Source organism: Ambystoma mexicanum, chromosome 6p (assembly GCF_040938575.1).
Source record: "Ambystoma mexicanum isolate Mex_15411 chromosome 6p, UKY_AmexF1_1, whole genome shotgun sequence".
NCBI classification, from domain to species: domain Eukaryota; kingdom Metazoa; phylum Chordata; class Amphibia; order Caudata; family Ambystomatidae; genus Ambystoma; species Ambystoma mexicanum.
In genome coordinates, this window is record NC_090935.1 from 1543653113 (window position 1) to 1543679400 (window position 26288).

At 48.4% G+C, this 26288-nt stretch overlaps 1 protein-coding gene across 1 annotated transcript in view; it reads right to left on the minus strand.

Annotated features, from left to right (window-relative positions):
• Positions 1-26288, minus strand: part of DNAH6 (dynein axonemal heavy chain 6) — a 3423448-nt gene that overhangs the window by 665484 nt on the left and 2731676 nt on the right. The window contains exon 53 of the mRNA XM_069626424.1: positions 11486-11609. Coding sequence (XP_069482525.1) covers positions 11486-11609 — 124 coding nt within the window. The remainder of the gene's footprint in view (positions 1-11485; positions 11610-26288) is intronic.

Sequence of the window (26288 nt, forward strand, 5' to 3'; positions counted from 1 at the left end):
AATCATCACCAAATTTTGCAAAAAAGTATATGGCCCACTCTGAATTGTTATGCACAGTTTGGTGACGTTTGGTCAAGGGAGGGCAAAGTTATAAGGTGGTCCCAAAATTTCTTTTTTCCCCATAAACTGAATGGAGAAAACATTTCTTTCGCGCCTACAGCTCAAACCGCTGGACGGATTTTCACCATATTTGTGATAGGAGCAGCGGCTTGGTCCCAAAAGCGTGCTTTTGTAAAATCCGTCCATTAGTTTTTTTTTTTAAATAACCAAAAAGTAGGTCTAAAAATATAAGTGATATCTATTTCTGCTCCGCGGACACACTTCCCTGTTCGCTCTGTGGATATGACACCGATTGGACAATCGGCTTGCGTCATGTCCGCGGACACACAGCGTTTTCGCTGATTGGTTGGAGTGAAGCGTGAGGTGCGTCAGATTTTTGGCAACGCCCACCAACTTGGATTCGCGGAGGAGCGGCCATCATCTTTGATGTCCTGGGTGTTAGTCTTAGCAGTGCACGGTGGTGGCGCGAGTTATGGTTGCTTAGCTTACCATAATTGGTGAATTTCTGGGGGTTTTCGGCTTTACTTGTAACCATAACATCCCTTTAACAAAGGTTTTTCATTGAATTTCTTAGGTTTTTATTAGTCCAACTTAACCATAACGTCCCTTAATGTTTTTTTCAGTGAATTTCATAGGTTTTTATCAGTGCAACTTAACCATAATGTCCCCTCAACAAAGTTTTTTCATTGTATATATATGCACACTTATGGAAGCAGGTGAGGAATGCCACCTTTTTATCTTGTTGTAGTGGTCACCTTTCCTTTATGCAGAATGCAAGCGGGGCAGGTGACGGGGGAAATGGTCACTGTGGTTGGGGGAATAGTCCCTCCTGTGCCAGGGTTTTGATGTGTGGGTTGCACCAATAGGAATTTGCCCCCTCCCATGACCATTATCTGAATAGGCACAGGGTGTGCTGGCACTGCCTCCGCAGTCAGTTGAGTCCCCCCTCCCATGCGGGTGACCCAGGGATGCACCGGCAAGGGGTATGATGCTAGTTATGCTATGGACCTTAGTCCCTTGCCCGGCGTGCCCTGCAGAAGTGGGAGGGATAGGGTTTGGGTGATCCCTACCAGGTGGATTTAGCCCCGGGAGGCTGTCCCCTGTGTGGGATGCCCTTGAAGTAAAGGTTCACTTACCGTTTTCCCTTATTTTCACATTCCCTGCAACAAAAGTCCTTGATCTCTTGCGGTGCACTGTTGTAAATGTCAACTCCGAGCACGCTAGTCTGTTGAGAAGAGACCTACCTGAAAAAGATCTGCATGCATCACAAGCCTGCCACATGTGAATTTGCCCTAAATGGGATAGGAAGTATCCATGCAGGTCGGCAGAAGAGAAACTTCCAGGAGAAACCGCACACCACCGGAATCCATTGGACATGTGTCATAAGAGGTTTTTCTCAAAATCGGGGCGCAACACGGTGAAATTGCTGAGGTCGTCTCCATCCCATACGATGCAAAAGAAAGGGACTGATGGTTAGCCGGTGTGCGTGAGACAGGTACAGTAATGAGTGTTGCTAGCATGCTGTGCGAGAAAATTCTTGAAGAAACTGCTATGAAACAGGCTCCTGTCCTGTCTCTGTTTCGTAGGATGTCTCATCAATATGGAGGAAAGGGTACAGGATGTAAGAGTATGAAGGTTCATCAACAAAAAAGTGATCAAGGCTTCCATGTCACACTATGCTTTACAACTCAATTCTGCAAAAATATTTATTTATTCACATATTAAAAATGTAAACTATTCAAAGTAAGTGTACATATAGAAAAAACAACCAACAACTAATGTGTAAGAACACAAATAACAATCTAATCATCAATTCATTAAATACAAGAAACATATATATTAAACATCAATCCAAGACAGAAAACAAATGACATACATATATAATAAGGTGAAAAAATCCCCTGCCCATTGGGGGACCCCTAAATCTTATTAGTCCTTTCTGTGACCTGCCCTTCATTTGCAGCGTCTTAATTTCTCCTGAAAGTTAGTCGACACGTTGTGTTTCAGCCTTTCTATGAGCACAAAATGGTGCTCCAATTATGTACGGCCTTCATCAGGACAGAACCAATGTTCCTGTTTCTTTCATAAATCTCCTATGTGTAGCCACACAATAGTTGACTCAATGTTGCCAACTCTCACAATATTCACTTTTCACTGGTGAATTTCACCTTCCTCTTCTGGTAGCAGCCCCACATTAATGAATACAGCTTTAGAATATCACTTTGTCTCGGGGATCGGCTGCTAACTGAACAAACCTGTTTTTTGTGCGGTCCCACTGAATGTGAATACTCCTGGTGCCAAATTGTTTTATTTCAGATCATCCTGCCTTGCTGGTAACACTTAAAGCTATCGAGAAAGGAGCTCTCCTGTTTACAGTAAGTGACCCATGCACCCGTTTCACGATACGGATCGCTCCATTCAACCAATATTAATACAGAGTGGCCAATGAAATAAAAGCAATTTGGGATCGGGAGTATCCACATGGGAGATTTCTGAAAAACACAGCCACATTGATACAAGTTGTGTTTCAGCATCACTTATCTCACAGTCCTGCACCCAATCATGCTCCTCCAAACCAGGTATAATGGGAGACAACATGTCAAACGGCAAAAAATAAAAGAGACGTGTTCCAATAGCCCCCAAGCCATTGGAGTATCAGGCTCTGCATGGTAGGGAGACATCTCTACAGGAGCTGGGCTCATCACAGCAGAACTCATGCCACCATCTATTGCCAGACTACACCCACACCAAAAATTAAGATTGGTGCTCTCCACTGGACTATGAGAAGTCCCCGGGAATCATATTAGGACAGGGGGCATAGAGAATTTCTCAGTGCAAGAGTTAAGTGTATGAAATTGTTTGATACAAAATAGAGGAATGGTAAGAGAGGCTGTAGCGGTCCCACCGTACCACTGCCATACCAGGGAAGGAAGGAACACAGATCGGAAAGGAGAGGAAGCCAAGGAAAAAAAATAAACAATGTCATAATAACACAAGGGAGTCATGATGTATACCATGAAGAGCTGCTCTCCTGGAATTACGATTTGCTCCAATGAAGGCACGCATGTAGGAGGTCCGGTTGTGGCCATATTAATGAAGAAAACAGCATGAATGAGAACCAGCCAGTACAGTGTGTGAAGAGGGCATCATAGGATCCAATGGAAAACAATGAGGAGGCACAGTGCATGCCCTTCACCAATGATGTAGATGACAAGGGCTTGCAGACGTAGTGGGTAAAATACAGGTGACACATCTGACAATGCAAGTGCCCTGATAGACTAGCTAAAGATCTGGAGGTATGCTGAGAGGTTCTTAAAGGATAAGGGAGAGTGGTCAGCTCATGTGGATGTCTGGAAGACTCTCCTCCTCTTTACTTCCTCTGTGGACACGTTCACCAAGGTCAGAAGGAGGGAACCTGGAAAGGCAGATGCTCACGCTTGCCTATACAGATCCTCACTGCAATAACGTAGAGGAGTGATAGTGGTGAGGCTGAAGGCAAAGAAAGGACAGGGGATGAGACCAGGGATGGAGGAGAAAGTGATGAACAGGAGAAGGAAGGCAGTAGAACACCTCAATGGAGCTATAACATGGAAAGCAGCAGAACATGTGAGGGTGTGACAGATACATATGCAGGGCTTTGGGGGAGATAAGGGATCCCAACTGCTTTGACCTCTGCATGACAGGAGGAAAAAGGCAGATGGGCACAAGGTGGGAGTAAAAGGCTGACACTGGGGGAGCTGAATTGAGATGACAACATTCCAGACTGTGTACGAAACATGTTGTAGGTGTAGGTGAATGAAGCAGTGCCAGCTTGGTAATCCAAAGGTTTCTACCAAATCCAAGAAAGGATCAACATACCAATACACTTCAGCCAACCTCTCAAACTCAAGTGAAAAATAGATTATCCACCCGCAGAGTCCTTTTGGAGGTGCTGCATACAAAGCCCCAGTGAGCTTCTAATGCATGTGTGAACTGTTGACAGGGGATAGTGATGACCAAGACAGGAGACCAGGTGAGTACTGGGCCACCATGATCTTTCAGGAACCAGAGGAAGATGAAAGTGGAGAGGAGGATGGGTGGGGAGAAGGTGTGCAACTGGGACCTAAGATGAATGTCCAGCCAGTGGAAGGCTCATGAAACTCCCTGCGAAGAGAGCAGAGGGGAAATCAGAGCACAGATAGGACCTCTCTGGACTGAATGAGGACCTGTGTCTGTGAATGCAAAGGTGAGGAAGAAAACCATTCCATAAGTGGCAGTCCAGAAAGTGGGGTCAAGGAGAAAGACCACGTGAGCTGCTGGCCATTGCTAAGCATCAGTCCACAGTCAGATGTTGGTCCAGGTTTATATAACGGTTTCGAAGCCCTATCCATTTCTAATTCCCATTTGGGCCCATCCATTGCTCTATCACATTTTTCAAAAATAGTTTTAGCTCCTTTTTTTCCTAGCAGGAGTTTCACCCAGGAAAACCCCTCCTTGACTCCCTACAATTTCTCCATTTACTCTCTCCCCCCCACACCCTTACCACCAGGGCACCCCATTTCTACCCCTAGTTCCTTGATTTCTTGTCTCTTCCCAAACCAAACCCCTCAATATACTCATTTTGCTTCCTTCACTTTCGCAATATGTTTTGGGAAATGGTGGTTTGCAATGTTTTTTTTCAAAATGGTTTGTGTGGGCCACTGGTCCAGAACAAGAGACCGGCAGTAGACCTATGCAACAGCCAAGCAGAAAGTGATGATGGAGAAAGAGACCAGCGTGAGACATATGCAACAGCCAAGCAGAAAGGGAAGATGGAGGAAGAGACCAGCAGCAGACCTATGCAACAGCCAAGCAGAAAGTGAAGATGGAGGAAGAGACCAGCTTGAGACCTATGCAACAGCCAAGCAGAAAGTGAAGATGGAGGAAGAGACCAGCAGATGGAGGGGCGCCAATGCTCGAGCTCAATGCGACCTCCCGTCAAGTCCAGAGAAGTAGACTGTATAACAGAAAAAAATCCCTATTTGAATCCCTATTTTTCAATCAGGAAAACAATGCATTTTTGATCCTAAAGGATGTTTTGACATATTTATTGGATGACCCTCTGGACCCGTAGTAGGCAGCATTTATAGGCAGTGGGCTGTTCGGAATTCTTTTTAACTCTATAACTCAGTCGCATAATAAAAGCGCTTCTTGAACAGCCTATAACTGCTGCCCCCTTTGAAAAATATAAATCAAACTATCAAACATATGTTTTGCCAACTAAAATGTTTTAGTCAAGGTTGAAGTTTGTGCAAGGGTGGACATTGCACTTACACTGCAGCTCCAGAAGTGTGCTGGCAATTGAAATGTTCCTGCGCGAAAAGAGCGGAAACAGCAGCATAACCGGCCAATAAAGTGAGAGCCCGTCTACTGAGGATGAACAAGGCTTAAATAGCTGGTTTTCTGGAAAGACTACAATCATATTTTAGCCCACTGTGCCTTACGAGAGGTGAAATAATTACTTGCATGTCATTCAGGTCTGCCCACAAGGATGCTTGGCAATTCGCTTCTAAACCAGAGTACCAACAGCAACCTCAGAAAGGCTGTTATGCCTTGTTCGGAATTATCAGTGCAGTGAAGCTTTGTCTCAGGTTTAGGCCAGAGAGCAAGTGGTCTACACCTGGATTATAATTCTTAAATTAAGGTGAAACCTCAAATCTTTCAAAATTAGCCATAAATGTGAATGCCAATCTAATGAGGATGACCCCATCTTAAATAGTCTGACCTTCAGGAAGGTGTGCACCCAGGCAGGTCTACAATCACATTCTAGCACACTGTGCCTTACCCGGGGATAAATATCCATATGCAGACCAGTCTGGCCCCACCCAATAAGGACAGTCTAACACCAACATGCTAGGTAATTCTCCTCTGAACAAGAGTACCAACAAAAAACCCAGAAACTGCTTTCTGCTTTGTTGGGCATCATCAATGGGGCGGAGCCTTGTCTCCCTAGGCACAGAGAGCAAGGGGTCTAAGTTTGGCTTATCCCTCATAACTTCGGTGAAACCCAAAGACTTTAAATATGAGTCACAAATGTGAGGGCCCCTCTACTGAAAATAAGCACTGCTTAAATACCCTGTTCTCTGGGAAGGTGTCCATTCCTCTGTGAAATGTACAGCGGGCTAAAACATGGTCTAGACCCTCCTGAGTGGGTTCTAAACAGTCCCCAAGAAGAGGTTGTACTCATTCTCAGTTAGGCAGAGTTTGTATGCAGTACCCTTTGTGACCACTACACACAACTATGACTACAGGTGTAAGCAAAACCAACCTTTGGTATAAGTCTGTACTACACAGCTTTTGGTAGCAGAGCTGAGCAGCCAGGCTTATCTCAAGAGGGAATGTGAACTGTAAGGATGTTACACAGAGGTCTAAAATCACAAGTATTCAAATAAACTCTTACACTCAAGGTTTCTTGGTTAAGCACTCATTAATTTATTCAACAGTCAGTTATAAAACATTCACTAGAAGGAGGCAATCTATATATCACACATAAATATACTTCAGTACTTTACACTGTACGGTTCTGAGACATTTAAACTACTTTGAAGGACGAGCAAAATGGCATTCAGAGTACTTTGAAGTAGGAGCAAAAAGGCATAGGTTAATAAAAAGAAGATTACAGGTATTCTTAGACAGGGCAAATAGTTTGAGTTCACCAGAGGAGTCAATTCAATGCAATAGGTTAGGTCAAAGTCAATGGGTTAATGTCTTGTATAGGATAAAGTAGATCTGGTTGTTAAACGGAAAGGTCTTTGCCAAAGTTCTCAGAAGTAGTTCTGTAACGCTCACCTGGTATCCACGGGGACGTCATTCAGCCGGTCCTGGCCTCTTACAACCTCAAACCCTTCCATGGAGGCTATTCGACTGGCGAGTGGGCCTGAAACACAGGATTGGTAGAGTTTAACTCCCTATTGTCTCTGTGTGCTTGAACCCCTTCCTCCCCGGGGTCCAACTCTTCCCTTTGATCCACAGCTCACCTTGTTTTCTTGGATGGTGTGCTCTCCGTCCTGCTTTCAGCGCAGGGGCGCGTTGATTGATGCAGGCTAGTTGGTGCCTAGTTACTTCACTGGCGATAGTCCGACTGGTAAGTATAATGAGTCTTTGAACAGTTCTCTAACTTCGTTCCTTTCCTTCTTAGATGATGGCCGGCGTCCGGGGATGGCAGCGTGCTGCTGAGATGAGTGGTGCTGAAGGTGAGTGAGAGCGCGATGCGCGATGCACCCTTTTCATATTTGTATTGAACTGAGTTCTTTTTCTGTGTCTTTTAGGTGCCGCGACGTTGTCAGCATGGATGCCGGTTATGAAGAACAAATGCGGTGAGTAAGCGAGGTATGCGGTGCCTCTAATGTTTCCACGGTAACCTGGAGTGTCTTTTCCCCCTCGCAGATGGATGAGAAGTTCCGGAGACACAGTTCCCCCAGAGCTGCTGGGATTCAGGTAAGCGTTTGAAGCTCGTACTGTATTTGAAAAAAAATAAGCGAAGAGCTGTAAAATGCTTACTAATGCCTTTTCTCTGTTCTTTTCCTCTTCATTAGGAAGCGGTGCGCCGGGATGGGAACGACACCGCCGAAGATGCCCAAAGAACAGAAGGAGCGTTGAATGATGGGCAGAGGGCTGCAAAGTAAGGCTGTTCCTAACGGTGTTCTTGTTCTTGCAGGAGCTGAGCGCAGAAGAAAGATGCAGGCCCACTGGAGACCGATCCGAACACGGTGAGTGTCACGCTGCAGGTGCAGAAAACGCAAAGCATCCTTCTCAGCCTGGGTGTGGCTTAAATAGTCTCTGGGTATCCCAGGTGCCTCTGGGCTGAACCACACCCAAAAGACTAGACCGCACATGCAGTTCCGGGAACCGAAATATGTGGGGGCATCCATCTTGTCCCTATCAATGCATTACAAGTCCAATCCCCAATGTTATCCTATGGGAGTGAGTGAGTCTGGTGCCAAAAGCGCCAAGTCTGACTCCAAGTGAGTCTTTGGAGGGATGGAGAGGCCCTTCAGGGCCATGTAGGGGATCATGGCCTGGCTCCAGCCTGACATCTTGGAGGGCTGGGGACAAGAGGGGCAGGAATCATGACAGCACTCCCCCACAAGGCCCCTCTCAAGGTGGCTCTTCTGTCTGCTCCTGGTTTGGTTGGATGGTTTTGATGAAATCATCTAAGCAAGCGAGGTGCATGGATTTACTCACAAGGCTCCAATGTCCTGTCTTGTGGACCATACCCCTTCCAGTCTACTAAGTAGTATAATCTGGATCTGAAGTACTTTGAATCTAGGATGTCCTTGACTTCGAATTCTGGTTCCCCGGCAACTACTACTGGCTGCGGTGGCGTTGCTACCCTCTCTCTCGGTCGGGTTTTCACATTACCTTACAATTATACAATTAAGAAAAAGATGCATCTGAAGACTTCTGTTCCTGGCAGTTCCTGCAGATCTTGCTTTTCCTGAGCCTCAGTCGTGGGGACAAGAGGGAGGACGTTGGGGGACTCCTGCACTGGGACTGGTCAAAGCTGGCATTTGGCAAATCTTCAATTCCGGTAGCTGTAGTCAAGCACACAAACTTTTGTCCCTCGTTTCCTGCAGCACTCTGAGAATGGTATCCAGGTGGCTTACGAGTTGATTGGTCCCACCAACTCAAAGGGAGAAGTCGTCCTTCTGCAGAGGGGCTTCACCGGGCAAACCAACGGTCCAAGGGTTGCAGCAGTTGCCCTCTTCAAGCACGTCTTCGGTTCTTTCGTTCCAGTGGTCGACTCTGCCTTCCAAGCCAAGAGACTCGCCTTTTATCCAGTTTCCTCCCATTCATTCCAGCCTAGCTGCCACTCACCCAGCAGGGTGGCTGTCCTCGCTGGACAGTCAGCCAGCCAATCATGCCAGAGTGCATTTGGGCTTCCTAGGAGACTAAGCACAGGGAGTTTCGGGCACCTCCTTCACTTCCTGCCCATCGCAGACACTCGGGCGCCAGAGGCGGTCTTCAGTCCTGAAGCCCGCTAATGGTGATGAAACAAAGGGACCAAACCAGGTTTGGCGCGCAGAGACAAACTCTAGAAGGACCTTTCCAAAGAGAAATGGCGAAAAAAGAAGACCGCGACCTGTTTAAACAAAGGAGGCTCAGACGCCATCTTGAAAAACATGACTCCCACGATTTAACGCTACCGTTGTTCGCAGTCGGGAAAAATCATGTTAGTTTGTTGTAAAACCACTGCCACCAGTCATCTCGAGAGGAAATGATAGCATTCGACAGCTACATGAGTTTCTAGACACAGGGGATACTAGGTAACCCCTCCAGCACTCTATTATAAGATAGGGTGTGCTGGGTCTAGGAATTTGAAGAGACTAGTAAAGTCAATTTCACTTTACTTTCTCTAGGAAACAGTAGTTTATCCCAGAGAAGGTATTTAAACCTTCGGACAGCCTGAGAGGCTTCCCTCTGTCACTGCACTGAAGGTGCTGTGACACACACATGAAAAGATGATGCCTATGGAGTTGTCTAAAACCCCATAATCAAAGAACACAAGAGTAAAACACACAGATTGAAAAGTTCAAAGTCCCAAAGTTTAGCAAAAGAGCTCGAGGGCTCTAAGGTGGAAGGAATTGGCACATTTATGAGATTTCTTCCTAACAAGGGGCTTCTACAATTTTGGCAAATATGAAAAAAAAAGGCGGCTGCCATCTTTCGTCCTCTAATTTGTTTCTTAATAGTGCAACTGTTTGTGACCAGCAGGCAATAACCAACAAAAACATGAATCTCTTGCAGTAAAAGGAGGGGAGCGAAAAACAGGTCAGCGCAGACTCAGAAGTGGATTTGTAGAAACCTCCAACTAAAACACCCTCTTAATACACATGGAACTGTTTTTGTGTCATGAAAAATTGGGTGCAGGAGTTTTCAACTTGGCAGAAGGTCTCTGAAGCCTGCCAGTATGTGATTCCATTCAGCCCTTCCTCCACTAAAAACAAGCTGTGCCTCTTTCAAGGCCTGCTCCAGCAGCACTCACGCTCCTTCCACCTCCTTCCTGCCCTGTGCTCAGAGTAATTTAAAATAAAAAAGCCCCCTGCAGGGATTTACTTTGCCACCCAAGCCCCGGCTGAAAATTACAAAGGTTTTGACTTCTGCACCTATAACCAACCCCTACACCACGGCCCATCTATACATAAACAAATAGGCACAGGTGACTAGTTTAACAGGTTGTCTGCCCCCCTTTGCCTCCCTAGCCAGTGCTAGGCCTGCCCCACCTCCAAACAATCTGAGATGTCAATGGCATCCTGTAAACGTCAACAAAAGAATAGACTCATTTTCCTTCATGGCTGAGCGAAATGGTAGATTATAGTTAGTCTTGCAAGACAAACAGATAGCATCCTAACCTTCAACCCATTCCCAGCCACTAACCCATCCAATCCTTCAGATGAGATCCTTTAGTGAGCCCACGACTTCAAAAGGCACTTAACAGGCTTTCTGGTCCACCTTATGTAGAACAATCAGTTTCTTCGCCCCTTGGGACTGGTCCCTTATTTATTGTAATGTCCACAAGATGTCGCCTGACTAACCAGTTCTGGGTAAAATATTTATTTTATTCAGTTTTGGATTTGTAAAGCACACTGCAGCCCAAGGGCATGGAGGCACTGTTGCAAGAAAGTGTTTTAGTTACAAGGTACGAAGGCTTGCTACAGAGAGCAAAACACCTAAACATAATGAAGTGAAACAGGTACATGGTTAATTTAATATTGTGTCCATGACGTCCTTCCAGGCGAGGGGCGTGGGCCACCACCCCATGACGATTTGTAGATGAACGCTTTTTTGTGCAAACCCCTCTAGTGCAGCGAGTTCCACTGGCACAGAGCGGATTGCTTTGTCCAGGAACCTGGGGCTGGCCAAATGTTCTGAGTTAGTACTATCCAGTTAGTCTACCGCAGTCCAATATGGTGGCAACCAGTATTACCCAGTGCCAATATGAACAATGTAGCTTAACCAAAAGCCCACTGACGTGTTGTTATGACAAGGTGTTAAGAAAATGTCCATTAATGTGTCTGCCGAGCATCAAGTTTTGTTTTGGGTACAGAAAGTGCTGCTAGTCCGTGTATAAATTCGTAGCACAGATAAATAATTCACCCAGCTACCGTGGCAGATCATGAAGTAAATACATAATACACTAATCCCACTGCAAAAATGCTTTACATTTTTTTGATAACATTATACTGTAAAATGCAACATCTAGTGATATTTTGAAAAAACATTTTTCCAGGGAGTGATTTGCGACCTGAAGCCACTCAGGAGGGTTGGGTTCATCCATGTGCTCAATTAGTCTAAAGTATATGGGGAGGGTGATTAGCACCTGTTTTTAAGTTCGCAAACAGCTATTATAACGCACGGGTAAACATCATGACTCGACCAACTGCATGAGGATTTTTTTCATTCTCACCTAGACTTTCTTTTTCTCCATTGCTTTGGTCATATTGGTCCTGCAATTCCTGTATTTGCGCTTCCACATCTTTCAATGTCTTTTGTTTTTGCCGCAGGGTGGCCATAGTAGCCTCAAGCTCAGCCTGTAATAGTGGAAAAATAAGCATTGCATATGAGAACCTCATTCCATTTCTTTTGAGTGCATTCTAATTTAAACAGGCCATAACAGAACAGTGCAATTTAGAAATCGCAATGTATTTATTCTATATGAATTATAAGGTGCCAACTGCGAGACCAGTCCTGTCCTGGTGCCTCCAAAGCAACGTCTTTCATACACTGTAGATAGATTCACATCATACACGCGCAGGAACAGGGACAAGGGCATGCGAGAAGAGCACGGTACACATTACAAAAAGGTAAGAAGAAGGTCGAAGACAAACGGCAAGTCCTCAATCTCTGTTGCTAAGTCGTTTATCTTGAGTGATACGGTTGGTCAAAAAAGAGATGTAATGGTGTGCGGCAAAGTGTGTCATGAAAGGCAAAAAAGTAAGGTTGAACCGTAATACAGCCACAGTATGAGGAAAGATTGGGGCAGGCGAGTATCAGGAGAGGAGTGCATGGAATGTGTATACTTTTTCTGAAGCAAAGGCGATTCTCCACGTATCGGAGGGCCAGAGGGAGGGTCGAGAATTCTTCCATGCACTTTCTTGCTTTTTGGGTGAGATGATGCTTAGACATGGGCTGGAACAGGGAGATCGTGCAATGCTATCAGCGCAGGGTGATGTGGCTCAAGGTTTCAAACCCATTAGAAGTTAGGCGGCTTTGCTTAGAAGTGCCTGGATGTGGTGTGTTAGGCAACTACATAGACCCTGCTTCAGGCTATTACTGTGGTACAAACTTGACATTACCATCCAATGCATTATATTACTGGTTCCTCCAGATCGGAACTATCATTTTTACAAGGTTAAAAAGCAAAAAAATGCATTATAAAGGCACCCTCCCCGTAGATAAAAGAGTTATGCCACAGATATAAGTCACATAGCTGTTCCAACTTTTCGAATTTAGCATGTCTCACTCTTGGACATGACCAGAAATTACACATCTGAGTTGTGGGAACTCTGCTGAGCTGCCCTCAGCACACATTTGCAGTTTATAGGCGACTTCTGAGCTAGTATTAGAGCCTTTGAGCCCTATCAATCAGTGGAGTCAGTGGCATGTTGCAGACTTTTGTATACATGACCCCCGGCCATACTTCTTACAGTCTGTGGTAGTGCCAAAAGATTACTCATTCATCAGCCACAGGTTAAAAGAGCATTAAAGGGGATGTCATAAACTAGTAGGTAAGATGGGCTGCACAGTGGACACAGAAGGCTGCCTGCCAGCTGCCAGAATGCCCAGTAGAAACCAAGCATGGCCCTAGGTTGGCGATATGGAAAGTGAGCTGATATGCATCACACCTGTACTATCAAAGATTTAGAGGAGTCAATGGTCGTGCCCAGTGAGTGGAAAATAATTGCAGTGAAAACACCTCATTATTTGACTACCCACCCAGCAGTGAAGGGGACCTGCCAGCAGGCCCCCACTCATGTCCCCCTGCACCCCCACCCACCCAGCAGTGACGGGCACCTGCCAGCAGGCCCCCACTCATGTCCCCCTGCACCCCCACCCACCCAGCAGTGACGGTCAGGCCCCGACTCATGTCCCCCCCCCAACATGTCATAAAGATGCACAATCATGGGCCTCATATACACCAAAATCCCACAGCACGCCACCCCAGTCTTGATACGCAATGAATTTTCCAATCCACCACACACTGACATGCCTATCTCATGACACAAACCAAAAGTCAACTATGTACATCACACACACACACACTGGGTGCCAGTGATTGTGTAAACCCACATTTTGACATGCATTAACTCAATGAGCGAATCCCACACATGGAAGTAAAATATCAAAATGTATTATGAACAAAATGAATGCAATGGAATGAAAGCATAAAAATGTCAAACATGAAATGAAATGCATGTCCAAAACATAATAAAAAGAAATGTAGAACCAATCCAAAGAAATCCAAAAGAAAAATTGTCCATTGATCCATGGTGAATTCCCCCAAAAAAGTTCTCATGAATCCAATGTTCAACTATGTACAACGAATTTTGAAAGGGTCCATGAGCCCAATGTAAGAAATTAAACCTATCAAAGAAACAACCTAAGAAATAACTATATACAAAAGTGTGGGGCATAGTCCAATCACCCCAAAATAAAGCAAAACGAAAATTAAATCTAACACTAAAAACTATATACAATGGCGGCGGGCTAGTCCGACGGCTCACTTTCCGATTTCCCGGGCCAGGGCATCATCGAACTCCTGCTCTATGTACTGGAGGCGGTCCTCTTCCATGGCCCCGAGGGTTCGCAGGGACGATGCCATGTTCAACTCCAACTCCCTGCGAATTGCCTCAAGGCACTCGGCCCGCCTCAGCGCCCTCCGCATAGAGTTCTCCGCCCTGACCATTGTGAGCCGTGCCTCTTCCACCCGCCGCCGCTCCGCACCTATGGCCTGGCCCAACCGCTGCCACACAGAAGACACTCCCAATCCTGGAATCTGGCCGATGCCTGCCCCTCGGATGTTGATGGCCCCAAGCCATCATCGCTCCCACCTTGTGCCTGCTGCTGCTGTACCTGTGCCCTGGCTCTTGCTGCCTGCACATCCTCCTCCGGCTGGGGTGCAGTTGTTGTGGTGGCCACCACTGCTGGATGTCAGACTCCCGACTGTGGCAGGGATGTGTCCTCCACCAGCCTGGCCGCTGGGTCAGAGGCAGCTCCACAGGCTACCCAGGTGATACATGGGTGGGAAGATGGCATGGAGGATGACTGGTGCATAGGGGGTTCAGGTGAGGAGGGGGTCAGATGAAGGTCCAGCACACGGAGGAATCCAGCACTGGTGACCCGTCCCAGTAGGTCAACGCGGTCAAAGAGGCATCCGAGATGACGTGCAGTGTCTTCACGAAAAAACTGCAGGTCACCTCGCATGCCCCGTTGATGCAATGCTATCCTAGCAAGGACAGGCTCAACCCGGTCCCGAATTGCCACGTCCACAGGGAGAGGAAGGCCAGTTGTTGTGCGCTCATCCCCTCCCTGAAAACGGGTCTGGACGTAGGCATCCCTGCTGGTGCGTGTTGATGCATTCACAGGATCGGGGACAGGATTACACACAGGCACCTCTGCGGTGGCCTGTGCTGCCTCCTGTCCCTGCCCCTGAACTGCACCACTAGCACCAGTGGAATCCCCACCTCCAGACTCTGTGTGTGTCCCTTCCACGGCCTCGTCCTCCACCAAACCCCCCACCAACCTGGATGACTCCGTGCCATCTTCCTCCATCGGACCCTGTGGGGTCTCAGCTGCCCCTTCGTCCACCTCCGACCTCCGCCTCCTGGACCTACCCTCGGCAGCTGCGGCCTGGGATGTGGCACCAGACTCCTCATTCCCTGACGAGATGACAACATGGAAGGGGAGCTGGGCATTGCGTCTCCGGCTGGTGGTGCGATCCCTGCCGCTTTGCTCCACAGCACCCTCTCCGCCCTCTTCATCAGTTGACGCTGCAGACAGGGAGAGATAGAACACAGGCATCAGGGCACTGTACAATGGACTGATACACACATGACAGTTGTACATGAGTGGCAGTGTCAAACTTCAGACATGGCATCACACTCCCCAACACACATGTCATTTCAACTCACACACTTGAGCAAATCAACAGGAATGTTGCACCAGGCAGCACCATCCATACACAATCAACAGCACGAGCAGCCAAAGGTGAGCCTGACGTCACATGCAACACGGGGAGTGCAGAACACATGCACACACGCCACCAGACTTACATGCAGCTGTACATCTCCACCACCTGTTGCAGTGATAACATCGCCATCCATGTCACATCAGGCATTCAGCCTCCTACATGTCAGTGTCACATGCATCCATGTTGCATCACAGTTGCACACTTGTCAAATACATGTACATGTACATAGTGCAGATACATGCAGTAGGAACCAGCATCCATGTGTGACTCTGTTAGGCGGAAACCTGTGCAGTTCCCTCTGTGACCACTGCAAAAGATTTAGGACTACAGCTGTTTGGCAGTAAACCCACTTGGTAGCAGTCTGTACCACACAGATTCACTTGGTAGCTGTGGCTGAGCAGTCAGATTTCCCTCAAGAAGAGTTAGACGGTATGTGGAGTATGCAACATAGGGCAATTCTTCACAGTAAGACAAGCAAACACGCAAAAAGGCTTCAGTGTAAAGATATAAAGGTATTTATTTATAAAGACACATCTATAGAAAACACTCTGGCACTATTACCGAAAACACTTCAATTACAATTACTCTACGAAGGAAAAGATCAATCCCCTTAACAATAGTTCGACAAGTCTAGGTTTTACCAGCATCACTTTTTTGCAGACAGAGGTGTATGCTTCAACCTAGATGGCACTCTAGTATTCGTTAGGACGGGAGAGAAAAATAAGCAGGCTACGAAATCAACACGGTTCCAATACTTAACGGACAAATGCAAGGCAAGAAGACAAGAACCACGGTAGATCATAAAGTTCAGAGGCCAGGCCCACTCGGAGAGAGGCGAGGCGATATGTCCCAAAAAGTATCTTAGTGGAAATGCGTTCGAGTCTTTGTAGCAAATTGTTATCGGAAGATTGGATCAGTTCAGAACAACACGCTAGAAAAAGCTTAGAGGCGACCCTATGGAAAGGCGAGGATTAAGACACCTCACTCTATCCGGCAACAAGGGAAGCCAGGCGGACACAGTACCTTGATTGTGGAGAGACAGCTCCGGCGGGGGCAGTTGTTCCTGGTGGTGGGCGCACGTCCGGTCTTTGCCAAGAGAAGAGAGGATCTCGTCGTCGAAGGAAAGTTGAAGATCGTTGCACCAACAGGGAAGAGACCAGCTGCGGAGTGCTCTGTCACAAGGCACCACCTTTTGGTCGCGGTACAGGGGTAGTGGCTATCCGGTTGCCGAGGTGCTCTGCACGGGCAATTCGACCACTGCGTCCTGAGGCGAAGAAAAAGCAAAAGGGACTGGTTGTTCCCACCAGTCAGGGGAAGAGACTCTCTGGCAGGGAGATCTCCTCTGTCGTCGGGAAGTGGTGAGTCGGTTCAGCAGGGCTCCACCAGAGGTGTTGTCGTTGCAGGTCGGCTCAGCTTTACCCTCTTCGGATTCTTAGGTCCTGTGGCGACTTCTCAAGATCCAGTCCCAAAAGCCCTGCTTTTATGCAGAAAACCCCCATTCATTCAGCCTAGCTGTCAATCAACACACGCTAAGTGGTGAGCGGGGAGGCTCACCACTTGGGCCAATCACACCAGAGTGCGACCGGAGTTGGCAAGGCAACTCGGTCCAGGGTGCCTAAACCCCCTCCCACACCCCTGTGGTAACCCAGACAGAATGCCACCACTTTGGAGGGTCTCTGTACAGAAGCCCGCCAAAAGTGGAACAAAGGGCTCGACCTTTGGTTTAGGAGTCACAGAGACGAACACAGACGCAATTTTAAAAACCGAGTTCTGGCAGAAAATACCATCCGATAGACTTATTTAAGATAAGTAGACCGGTGGTATGTTAGAGACTAACGAGAAAAAGTATCAATCTCTAACAATGGGAAGAATCCCATAGGGTTATATTCGGGGTCAAACATAACAAGTAGTTTCCACTGCCACCAGCCAAAACTCGACGAGGGGGGACGCGACAGTGCCCCCTCGAATAACAGACCCAGGAGTAATCGAATGACCCCTCCTAGTACGTCCACAATAGGATGGTTTGTACTAGTTCTGTTAGTAAATTTAGGTCTAGTAAAGCCAATGGTGACTTTACATGCCCGGGGAGACAGTAGTCAGTCCCCGGGTATGGAGTCTATGATGGAGGTCCGCTGGGACGCCCCAGTGTTACGGCACGTAGGGTGCGGTGTAACACACATAGAAAAACATATGAGACCCTATGGAGTAAAAGACCCCATAGCCCATAGAACACATTGACATTCATGTCCAAGTGTGGGAGAAAAAGAGTCTCACTCTTGGCAGGATGGAAAAAAAACAACCTCCAGAAATTCAGCAAAGCTGCTGGGGGACTCACTAGGTTAGGAAATTAAGCCTAAACAGAGAATTCTCCCTAACAGACACCACAACCATGCCACAGTACATACACATAATTTTTACATGTGTGCACCCACACATGCATTTGCCCATCATGCTTGCCAACACATACACCATCGATTTTCTCACACATGAGAGGAATCACATGTGGCAGGTACATGTCCCTGTACATACGCATCCACACATAGCCCTAGAAAGACATATGTGCAACCTGCACACTCCTGGCACACTACAACACGCACAGCGTCCAATCAGTACCCATGTACACTTACCGCTCGACTCCAGACAGGTCTGCCTCTCAAGGACCTGGATGTGGAGCGCTGGGCGTATAAGTTCCAGGACCCTCATTTGGTTGTCGGTTAGGTGGACCCGGCACTCCTTGTGCATTTGCCCATCATGCTTGCCAACACATACACCATCGATTTTCTCACACATGAGAGGAATCACATGTGGCAGGTACATGTCCCTGTACATACGCATCCACACATAGCCCTAGAAAGACATATGTGCAACCTGCACACTCCTGGCACACTACAACACGCACAGCGTCCAATCAGTACCCATGTACACTTACCGCTCGACTCCAGACAGGTCTGCCTCTCAAGGACCTGGATGTGGAGCACTGGGCGTATAAGTTCCAGGACCCTCATTTGGTTGTCGGTTAGGTGGACCCGGCACTCCTTGGCATCCGCTGCCTTCAAGAGGCGCCGGGCCTTGTTGAGGGTCCTGGACCTGAAGTCCTCCCAGCGCTTCCGGACGTGTAGAATGTCGCAGACTGCCACCCCCTCCTCGTTGATGGCAGTCACGATGTCCATCCAGATCCTCTTCCGTCCTTCATTGTCGGCATGCAAACTTCCAAAGAGGGCATCATACTGCCCCAGGACTTGCTCCACCAGGATACCAACTTCACTGGCACTGAAGCTGGTAGCCCTCTGCCTCTCTGGCTGGGTGTTGCCAATGGTGCTAGATGGTGTTGTGTCCGACATGGCAACCCCAGAGGCAGGTGTGGGTGGGCAAGTGGGTCCTGGGGCTGGGCTGTGGAGTGATGGTATCCCAGTCGGGAGTCTTCAGTTCCAGCAGGGGTGGTCACAGCAACGGCAACCCCGCATATGGCTGATGTGCAGGCACCAAATAGCAGGGCACGTGGGCAGCAGGCAGGCAGGGAGCAGCAGATGACAGGTGGGAGTGTGCTCGGGGCTCTGGGGGGCAGGAAAATGGCCTTTTGGGCAGGAGCGTGGTCTTCCGTGTGTTTTCGGGTGGCCAGCTTGATACGGAGTGATTTGGCACGTGAAAAAAGTGCACGTCAGCGTGTAAATTGAGGAAAGGACCTTAGCGCGTAAGCTCGTCTGTGACATTACGCGTGCGGGCGTTTCCCACAACATGAGTGCATGTTTATTGTACACGTGAAAAAAGTGCAAGTCCGGGTGTCACTGCGTGTGATTGGAGGAAAGGCCCTTAGCGCGTAGGCGCCTAAGTGACGTTGCACGTGTGGGCTGGCGACGTGTAGGACGCCATTTTCTTGTACGTGCTTTTTGTGGAGAGCGAGCGGGTGATTCTTGTACTTCTTGTCGGTTCATGCACGATTACTTCACAACGGTTCCAGTTCGTACTCCCTATTTCCTCAGACTGCGTTAATTTCTTCTTTTGGCGGGGTGTTCATTTTTCCACGCACGTGGTCTACCAGGGGTTGCGTGCACGTTCACTTTTGTTTTTGGGGTGCCTGTGCGTTGCGTGACCCGTCATCTTCCCCCAGGGGTCACAGACAGCCTTGCCAGAGCACTAGGGTACGAATTCCATCTAGTGCCCTACCCCTTTCACCCCAATTGCCCAGGACAATTGTTTACTGCAACTCCCATACGCATAACAACATCAGTGGTTTGGAGGCGACCAAGCAGTAAGGGAGGCAAAGGTGGCCGACCTCCAAAAGGTGTGCGTGGTAGGGGATGTGGCCAGGATGTGTAAGGTGCCCCAAGAGGCTAGTGTGTGGAGGACCAATCGGGGCCACCTATGCCCCCCCCCAATGGTTGTGGGAAATGTAGCTGACACCATCCCAGCTCAGCCCTTGTTAAACCGGCCCATATTGTCAACTGAACCAGCACGGGATGACTCCCAGGCTGACTTCCAGGTCACCAAGTCTAAGCCACGTGTGGCGGTGAAAGTTGCTGTCACCAGGCCACGTGGATCTGGGGCAGCAATGTCATCTGCTGCCCCAAATAGCGAGGGTGAGGAGGCTACAGGGGCAGCTGCAGCTCAATCCACCCCAGCTCCGAGTCTCCCAGCCGGGACAGTGTCGGTCCAAGTCCATCACACCGACGTTTGTCCTGCCAACATCACCCTGCAGCCAATGTCTGCACCGAGACCTTTGGTCATTGTGCCTTTGCAAACTTAAAGCACCCAGTCCACCTGCGCTTCTGCCCCTACCAACCCGAGCGGCTTAAGCCACTCAGGATCCGCACCACCTTCCAAGAAGAAGAAGGGTGCTCTTGCACTACAGGCTGGGACCCCAGACACGGCTACACACTCCGGCACGTCAAGGAAGCCTAGCTTCAATGACGCCGAACCAGATGCACTTGTGGCCTTTGTGTTGGCACATAGCCGCGAAATGGTGGTGACTGCAGGGTGCAAGACTACGCCTGCTCAACGTAGGGCCCACTGGCAGACCATCGCGGACCACATTAGTGCCCTTGGATTTGTGAGGCGCACAGCTGATGATTGCTACAAGCGGTGTAACGACCTGAAATGCAGAGCAAAGAACAAGCTGGCTTCCAGTCATGCCTCTACTCTGGTGACTGGCGGTGGGTCTCCACCAGAGGACGACCAACTCACTGAACATCAGTCTGTCGCTGGAACCTTTGTCACAGAGGAACAGATCCGAGGCGTGGGAGACCTACCAGATCTTGAAGCATTGTCCGTTGAGTGCCCATGAATGTGCGTGTAATCCATGTGTACGTTGCTTGGGTGATGTGTTCTGACAGAGGTGAGGGTGTGTAGTCATAACTGGTATGGGTCACCCATGTGGTTCCTCCAAACCATTCCCCAGTCTTGGGTTTGGGTATGACAGTATCCCTTCTGACCACAGTAGCCAATTTGCACCAGATTACTGCAGTTGCCCTTCAACTGTCATCTTGCAACAACATTGTTCAAAATGTTTTCCTGTTCATCCAGCCTGATTGTTTCAATCCTTGCAATTTTTACGACGCATTTCCCTGCCCTACTGCCACATATGTGACATGCTTCTGTCATAGATTACACCCCACAATGGCCCACATTTATTACCTTGTTATGGGAATGTTTTAACCATTCAGTCTGATTGAGTAATGGCATGCACACAATCATTTCTGGGCCCTGTTTGAATGTAGAACATGACTGTTGTCTTCTGTCATGTTGAAGTGACCAACCGATGATGTATCCAGCTGCCTGCCATCACTGTATAATTGAACACTGGATGTGTTGCAGTGTGTGGCACATGCGTATTTTGTCACAGTATTTTGCATGTTTCATCTCATCATGTCCATCTCACATGGATGGGTGACAGTACTCATTCACTAAAATATGGCTGTAGTTGTCAAATGTACCATGGCTATGCTACGTGACATCTGTGTGATGGCATGTGTCATGTATGTGTATTGGACATGCCACTCACAGGCTAATGTGTGCTGCCAGTGCAATCCAGCATGCTGCATGTGTTGCTTTTCCATCTTGGAGTCCTCAGTGTGTGTTTTTTGCCTCCCCTTCCAACTCATTGACAGTGCATGCATGCCAGAGTTATATTCATGTGGGACATGTGCAATTTATGTACTGGATCTCTGTCTCGTCAGGCCTATGTGTGTGCTAAGGTGCTCATGCCTGTTTTCATTTGTTGTCTGTCATGTTTTTGCAGGTGATGAGGCACTTGATGCTGTTGAGGAGGAAGGGATGGTGCAGACACAAGAGGGATCTCAGCCACAACCGGGCACCAGTGGAGGACGTGGGGCAGTGGTGGGTGAAAACCCAATCCTCCTGCAGACCATACTGTCCACAGGTGTCTCTGGGTACACCTCCGCAGACCTCTATGATTCAGGTGCTGAATCAGACAGTGAGACATATGTGCCATCGCAGGTGAGTGTTTCTGGCAGGGATGCTGTTCTGTCCAACCCACCTGCACCGGGGGTAGACCCCTCTATGGGGATGTCAGTGTTGGAAAGTCTGCCTGTGGCGGTTACGGATGCAGGGTCACACTCTGCGATGTTTGCTCCTATTCCAAGGCCAGCAGATCAAAGGAGGAATGCAGTCCTATAGCCTCAGGCAGTGCCATCACAGCAAGGTGCAGATCGCCTTGCCCCAAACAGGTGTGGTGCCCGTCAAGGTGGTAGCCGTGTGCCACCAGGCAATACAGTGTGGGAGAACTCCATCTACAGTATTGCAGCACAACAGTGAGCATCGTGTGAAATGATGGCTCAGGCAATGGATAGGGTGGCCACTTCCATTCTCCCCCTTGAGAGGAAGGTGGATCTCCAGCAGCAGGCAACAGACTCCATTTGCCACTCACACAGGGAGGACATGTTGGCGTCCAACAGGGACCGACGGCTGGACTGGAGGTTCTGCGCGAAGCCATATCTGTAGAGTCACAGGCCCACAGTGAAGCCCTGAGGTTAGAACACAGGTTCTTCAGAGATACTCTGTGTGAACTAGAGGCTTCCGAGAATTTTAGGTCAGAACAGCAGCTGGAGCAGCTCTCACGTTCACTCTCAGCTGAGCTCCAGGCAACCCGTGCGGAGATCCGGGCATCACACGAGGCCATGCAGGCAGAAATGCAAGCAAGCCGTGAGGTGCTGCATGGGGATCTCCGTACCATTATCCTGTAGAACCAAACCTTCCAGACCTGCATGCTTGCTGCCATGGAGGACCATACCAGGGCTTTGAGTGGGCTGCCTCCCATATCACGACCACCTTCTGATGTAGCAGCAGAGGGTGAGGAGAGCGACGGCAGTTCTCCCACTGTAGCGTAGCCTTGCAGGCCATGAGGCCATGGAGGCATTTATTTTTCCAACATCTACGCATGTGGGTGTTGGGATGCACCCTGTACCTCGTTCCTCCTGGGTGGCCTCCCCCACCCTCCCCCTTTTCCACACATGGGAATTTCTTTCTTTATTTTTTTTAAACTTTTTTTTATTTTTTTACAGTGTGTTGCTTTGTGTGGCTCCCGTGGGCATCCACTGTGTATTCCAGCTGGGCACATGCAGGCTTGTCATGTGTTTGGGTTAGATGCTTGGTTTCCTGACACACACACCCCTCCTGCTTCCCCTTTCCATGGGCTTTCAAAGGGTGTGACCAAGTGACAGTAACTTACACAGTGACATTGGGCTCCCATGAGTTGTGTGGGCAGTCCGTAGTCAAAACTGTGTGTAGATCCCTAGTGGGGATTGTTGTTGGATTCTACAATGCATGGTGTATTGATATGTGCTTGTGCATCCATGTCTTTCTCCTTATTTACATGTAGGTTCTTCATGTCTTCACAAGGCAGTCTCCTTTGCAGATGCAGTTCATGTTGTATGCAGTAGACTGACACATTTGCCTGACAGCAACAGTCTGCAGTTGGAAGGGGTTGATGTGCTGCCTTGGTCAGGTTGTGAGACTTGCACTACTTTGATGTTTTCCTGTCTTATACTGCCACGCTTTCTTCCTGTACTGATGTTTTGTGTTGCTGGTATTTGTTCATGTGTGGTGTTTCTTATTGATTACTGAGAGCATATTGTCTGTGGACTGTTTACATTTGGAACATTGCACTTTGTGACACTTGTGTCATGTGTTGTGCGTTCATTTAGTTGCTTTCACATTGCATGCCATGCCATGGTGTGTTGGGTAGCTGAGATGGGGAGGGGTTGGTGACATGGCACTATTTTGATGTGGTATTTTGCAAGGGGGTAATCTTTCCTGCTGCATGAATGTGTGTCTTTTTGTGACACAGCATTGGGTGTCTTTGAGTAGGTAGGGATGCACACAATGTAACACTTCCAGGTGAACAATCTCAGGCTGGTATGGTTGTGACAGTTGACTGTCCCTTTTGCCATCATCATTGAGTGTCAGCTTTTATGTGCCAGGGCTGTGTGCACTCCGCAGGGGTGTGATTTTAGGTGAAGTAATTTGCCACAAGCTGGGTACGGGCTGCCTCACCACGTGCCCTTTCACCTCCCATGCGCAGCGGCCGTGCATGTGGTTGGGGATGTGTGGGCACCACCATGTGCACCGGCACGCCCCGGCGTGTTGCAACGTTGTGCAGGACACATGCTGCCACTATGATCCTGCACACTACTGGGGGCGCATATAGCAGCTGTCCACCAGAGCGATCAAGGGAGCGAAAGCGTGACTTGAGCACTCCGAATGTGCGCTCCACTATGCCCCGGGTTGCAATATGGGCTGTGTTGTATCTTACCTCGGGTGGTGTGGTGGGGTGGGGTGGGGTGGGGTTCCGAATTGGCGTCATGATGTAGGTGCTCAGAGGGTAGGCACTGTCCCCTTGGGAGGTGATAATGGCTATCATTAGTGGGGTTTTCACATTACTCAGTGTCTGACATGCATGCATGTGCAGAGGCATTTATACTCACCGATTAGCCATGTGTCGCCATGCCGCCCAGCTTCCAGGTCCCGGTTTAGGGGTAACATTCTGAAAATGAAACTATCATGGCTTGAACCTGGATAGTTGGCATATACTGAAGTGATTATTCCCTTGGCATCACATACAACCTGCACGTTGATTGAATGCCAGTGTTTGCAGTTTCGATATATGTGCTCAGTGGCCCAGGGAGGACATAGAACCACATGGGTGCAATCAATGGCACCTAGCACTTTGGGGAAGTGTGCCACCCCGTAAAAGTCCTGGACCATGGCCTGCCTTTCTGCAGGTGTTCTGGGCATGTATATGTGCCTGCGGACTGAGGGGCGTGTAGTCATGATGGCCAACACCTGGTGTAGGCAGCATGACTGCGTGGCCTGTGACACACCCCCCCACTATGGCACTTGTCCGCTGAAATGACCCAGTAGCCAAGAAGTGCAGTAGATTGAGCACCTTTTCCAAGGGGCTCTGTGCTTGGGAGCACAGGGTGGGTGATGTGAGGTCATCTGTAAGCGACTTCAATTCAACACTACAGCTAAGACAATGCCTAGTCTGGGATGCTGATGGAAGCCCTTATTGATGTATTTTTTATGTCCAGTTCATTTACTCTGGATGACAACCCTTATATAACACCCCTCTCTCAGAATCCCCCTGACCCCGCTGAGCCAAGAAGTAGGTTTGTTTTGCAAATTTAAAAGGTTTATTTGAAAATTCAACAATATATGTCTATCACACTTTTATAGTAAATTAATATTTGATAGCACACTTGTGAAGATGATAGTGATCAACAATGGATAATGTTACAGTGGTACACTCTTTTTGATGGCTTAGGAGTGATATAGAGAGGATAAAGTAGCTGAGAATGCTTTTATGGCTTCAAAGACAACGCAATGATGAATGAAAATGCAGTACAGAAAATAAACTTGATATGACTTCAACAAAAGACTATGGGCCTCATTACGAGTCCGGCGGTAACCGCGGCGGTAAAACCGCCTGGTTACCGCCGGACTCGTATTACCATTCCGCCTCCGTGATTCCCGGAATTACCGGGGCATTACAACCCCGGTTTTCCGGGAATCACGGAGGCGGAATGGTGTAAATCCCCATTCCCATTGAGTCCTATGGGACTCAATGGGAATCGGGATCAAGGAAACACCGGCAGCATCTCGTAATGCTGCCGGTGTTTCCTCGTCCGCCTGCATGCGGGAGGTGTTAAACCCGCCATGTCAGACCTGGCGGGAACATCACCTCCCGCCTGCAGGGGTCGGGATCAGGCGGTCCGGAAACAACGGTGGCGGCGGGTTTGCCGCCACCATTATTTCCGGACCGCCAGGGTCGTAATGAGGCCCAATGTAATTACTTTTCTTTGACAATTCACCCCCCCCCTTTATGCAAGGTAAAGAGATGGGAGGAAAGCACACAGTTCTCAGGAATGCAATCAAATATAATTCAGTTCCCCCCTAGCAAGCTTAGAGTAAAACAGGTAGAAGTTTTAAACACAGGCAATATACTTTGATGTGGTTGCAATTAAGTGAAAAATATGTGAAAAATGCTTTTAATTCCCTATAGGGGGTTCAGGGTGGGTGAAAGCTACTTTGTATTAGTTCAGGATCACTTTAGCAATGCTCTATGAATGATTGTCAGGTTGCAAACGAATTTCAGCAAAGGAAAGCAAGGACAAATCTTTTTACGCGTGGCTGAAATTAAGCAAAATGTCTAATCATGGCAAATTTAGTTGCGTGCGTCGAGCGCAATTACAGAGGGAGTATGAGGAGTAGCAAGTCGGTTAAGAGTGGTACTCAAACTATATTTTGGACAGGAATGCGACTTTGCCACGGATCGGGTCAGGATTGGACTGCGGTTCCCTCGCCACGGACGGTCTCTGCCTGGTTCTGCTCACTGGATAATTCTGCCTTCTGGGTCAGCTCTGCTAGCGGCACTGCACAGCGGTCTGGATCTCTGGTTCTGACAAAAGTTCCCGGCACTGCACGGCGGTCTGGATCTCTGGTTCTGACAAAAGTTCTCGGCACTGCACGGCGGTCTGGTCTCTGGTTCTGACAAAAGTTCTTGCCA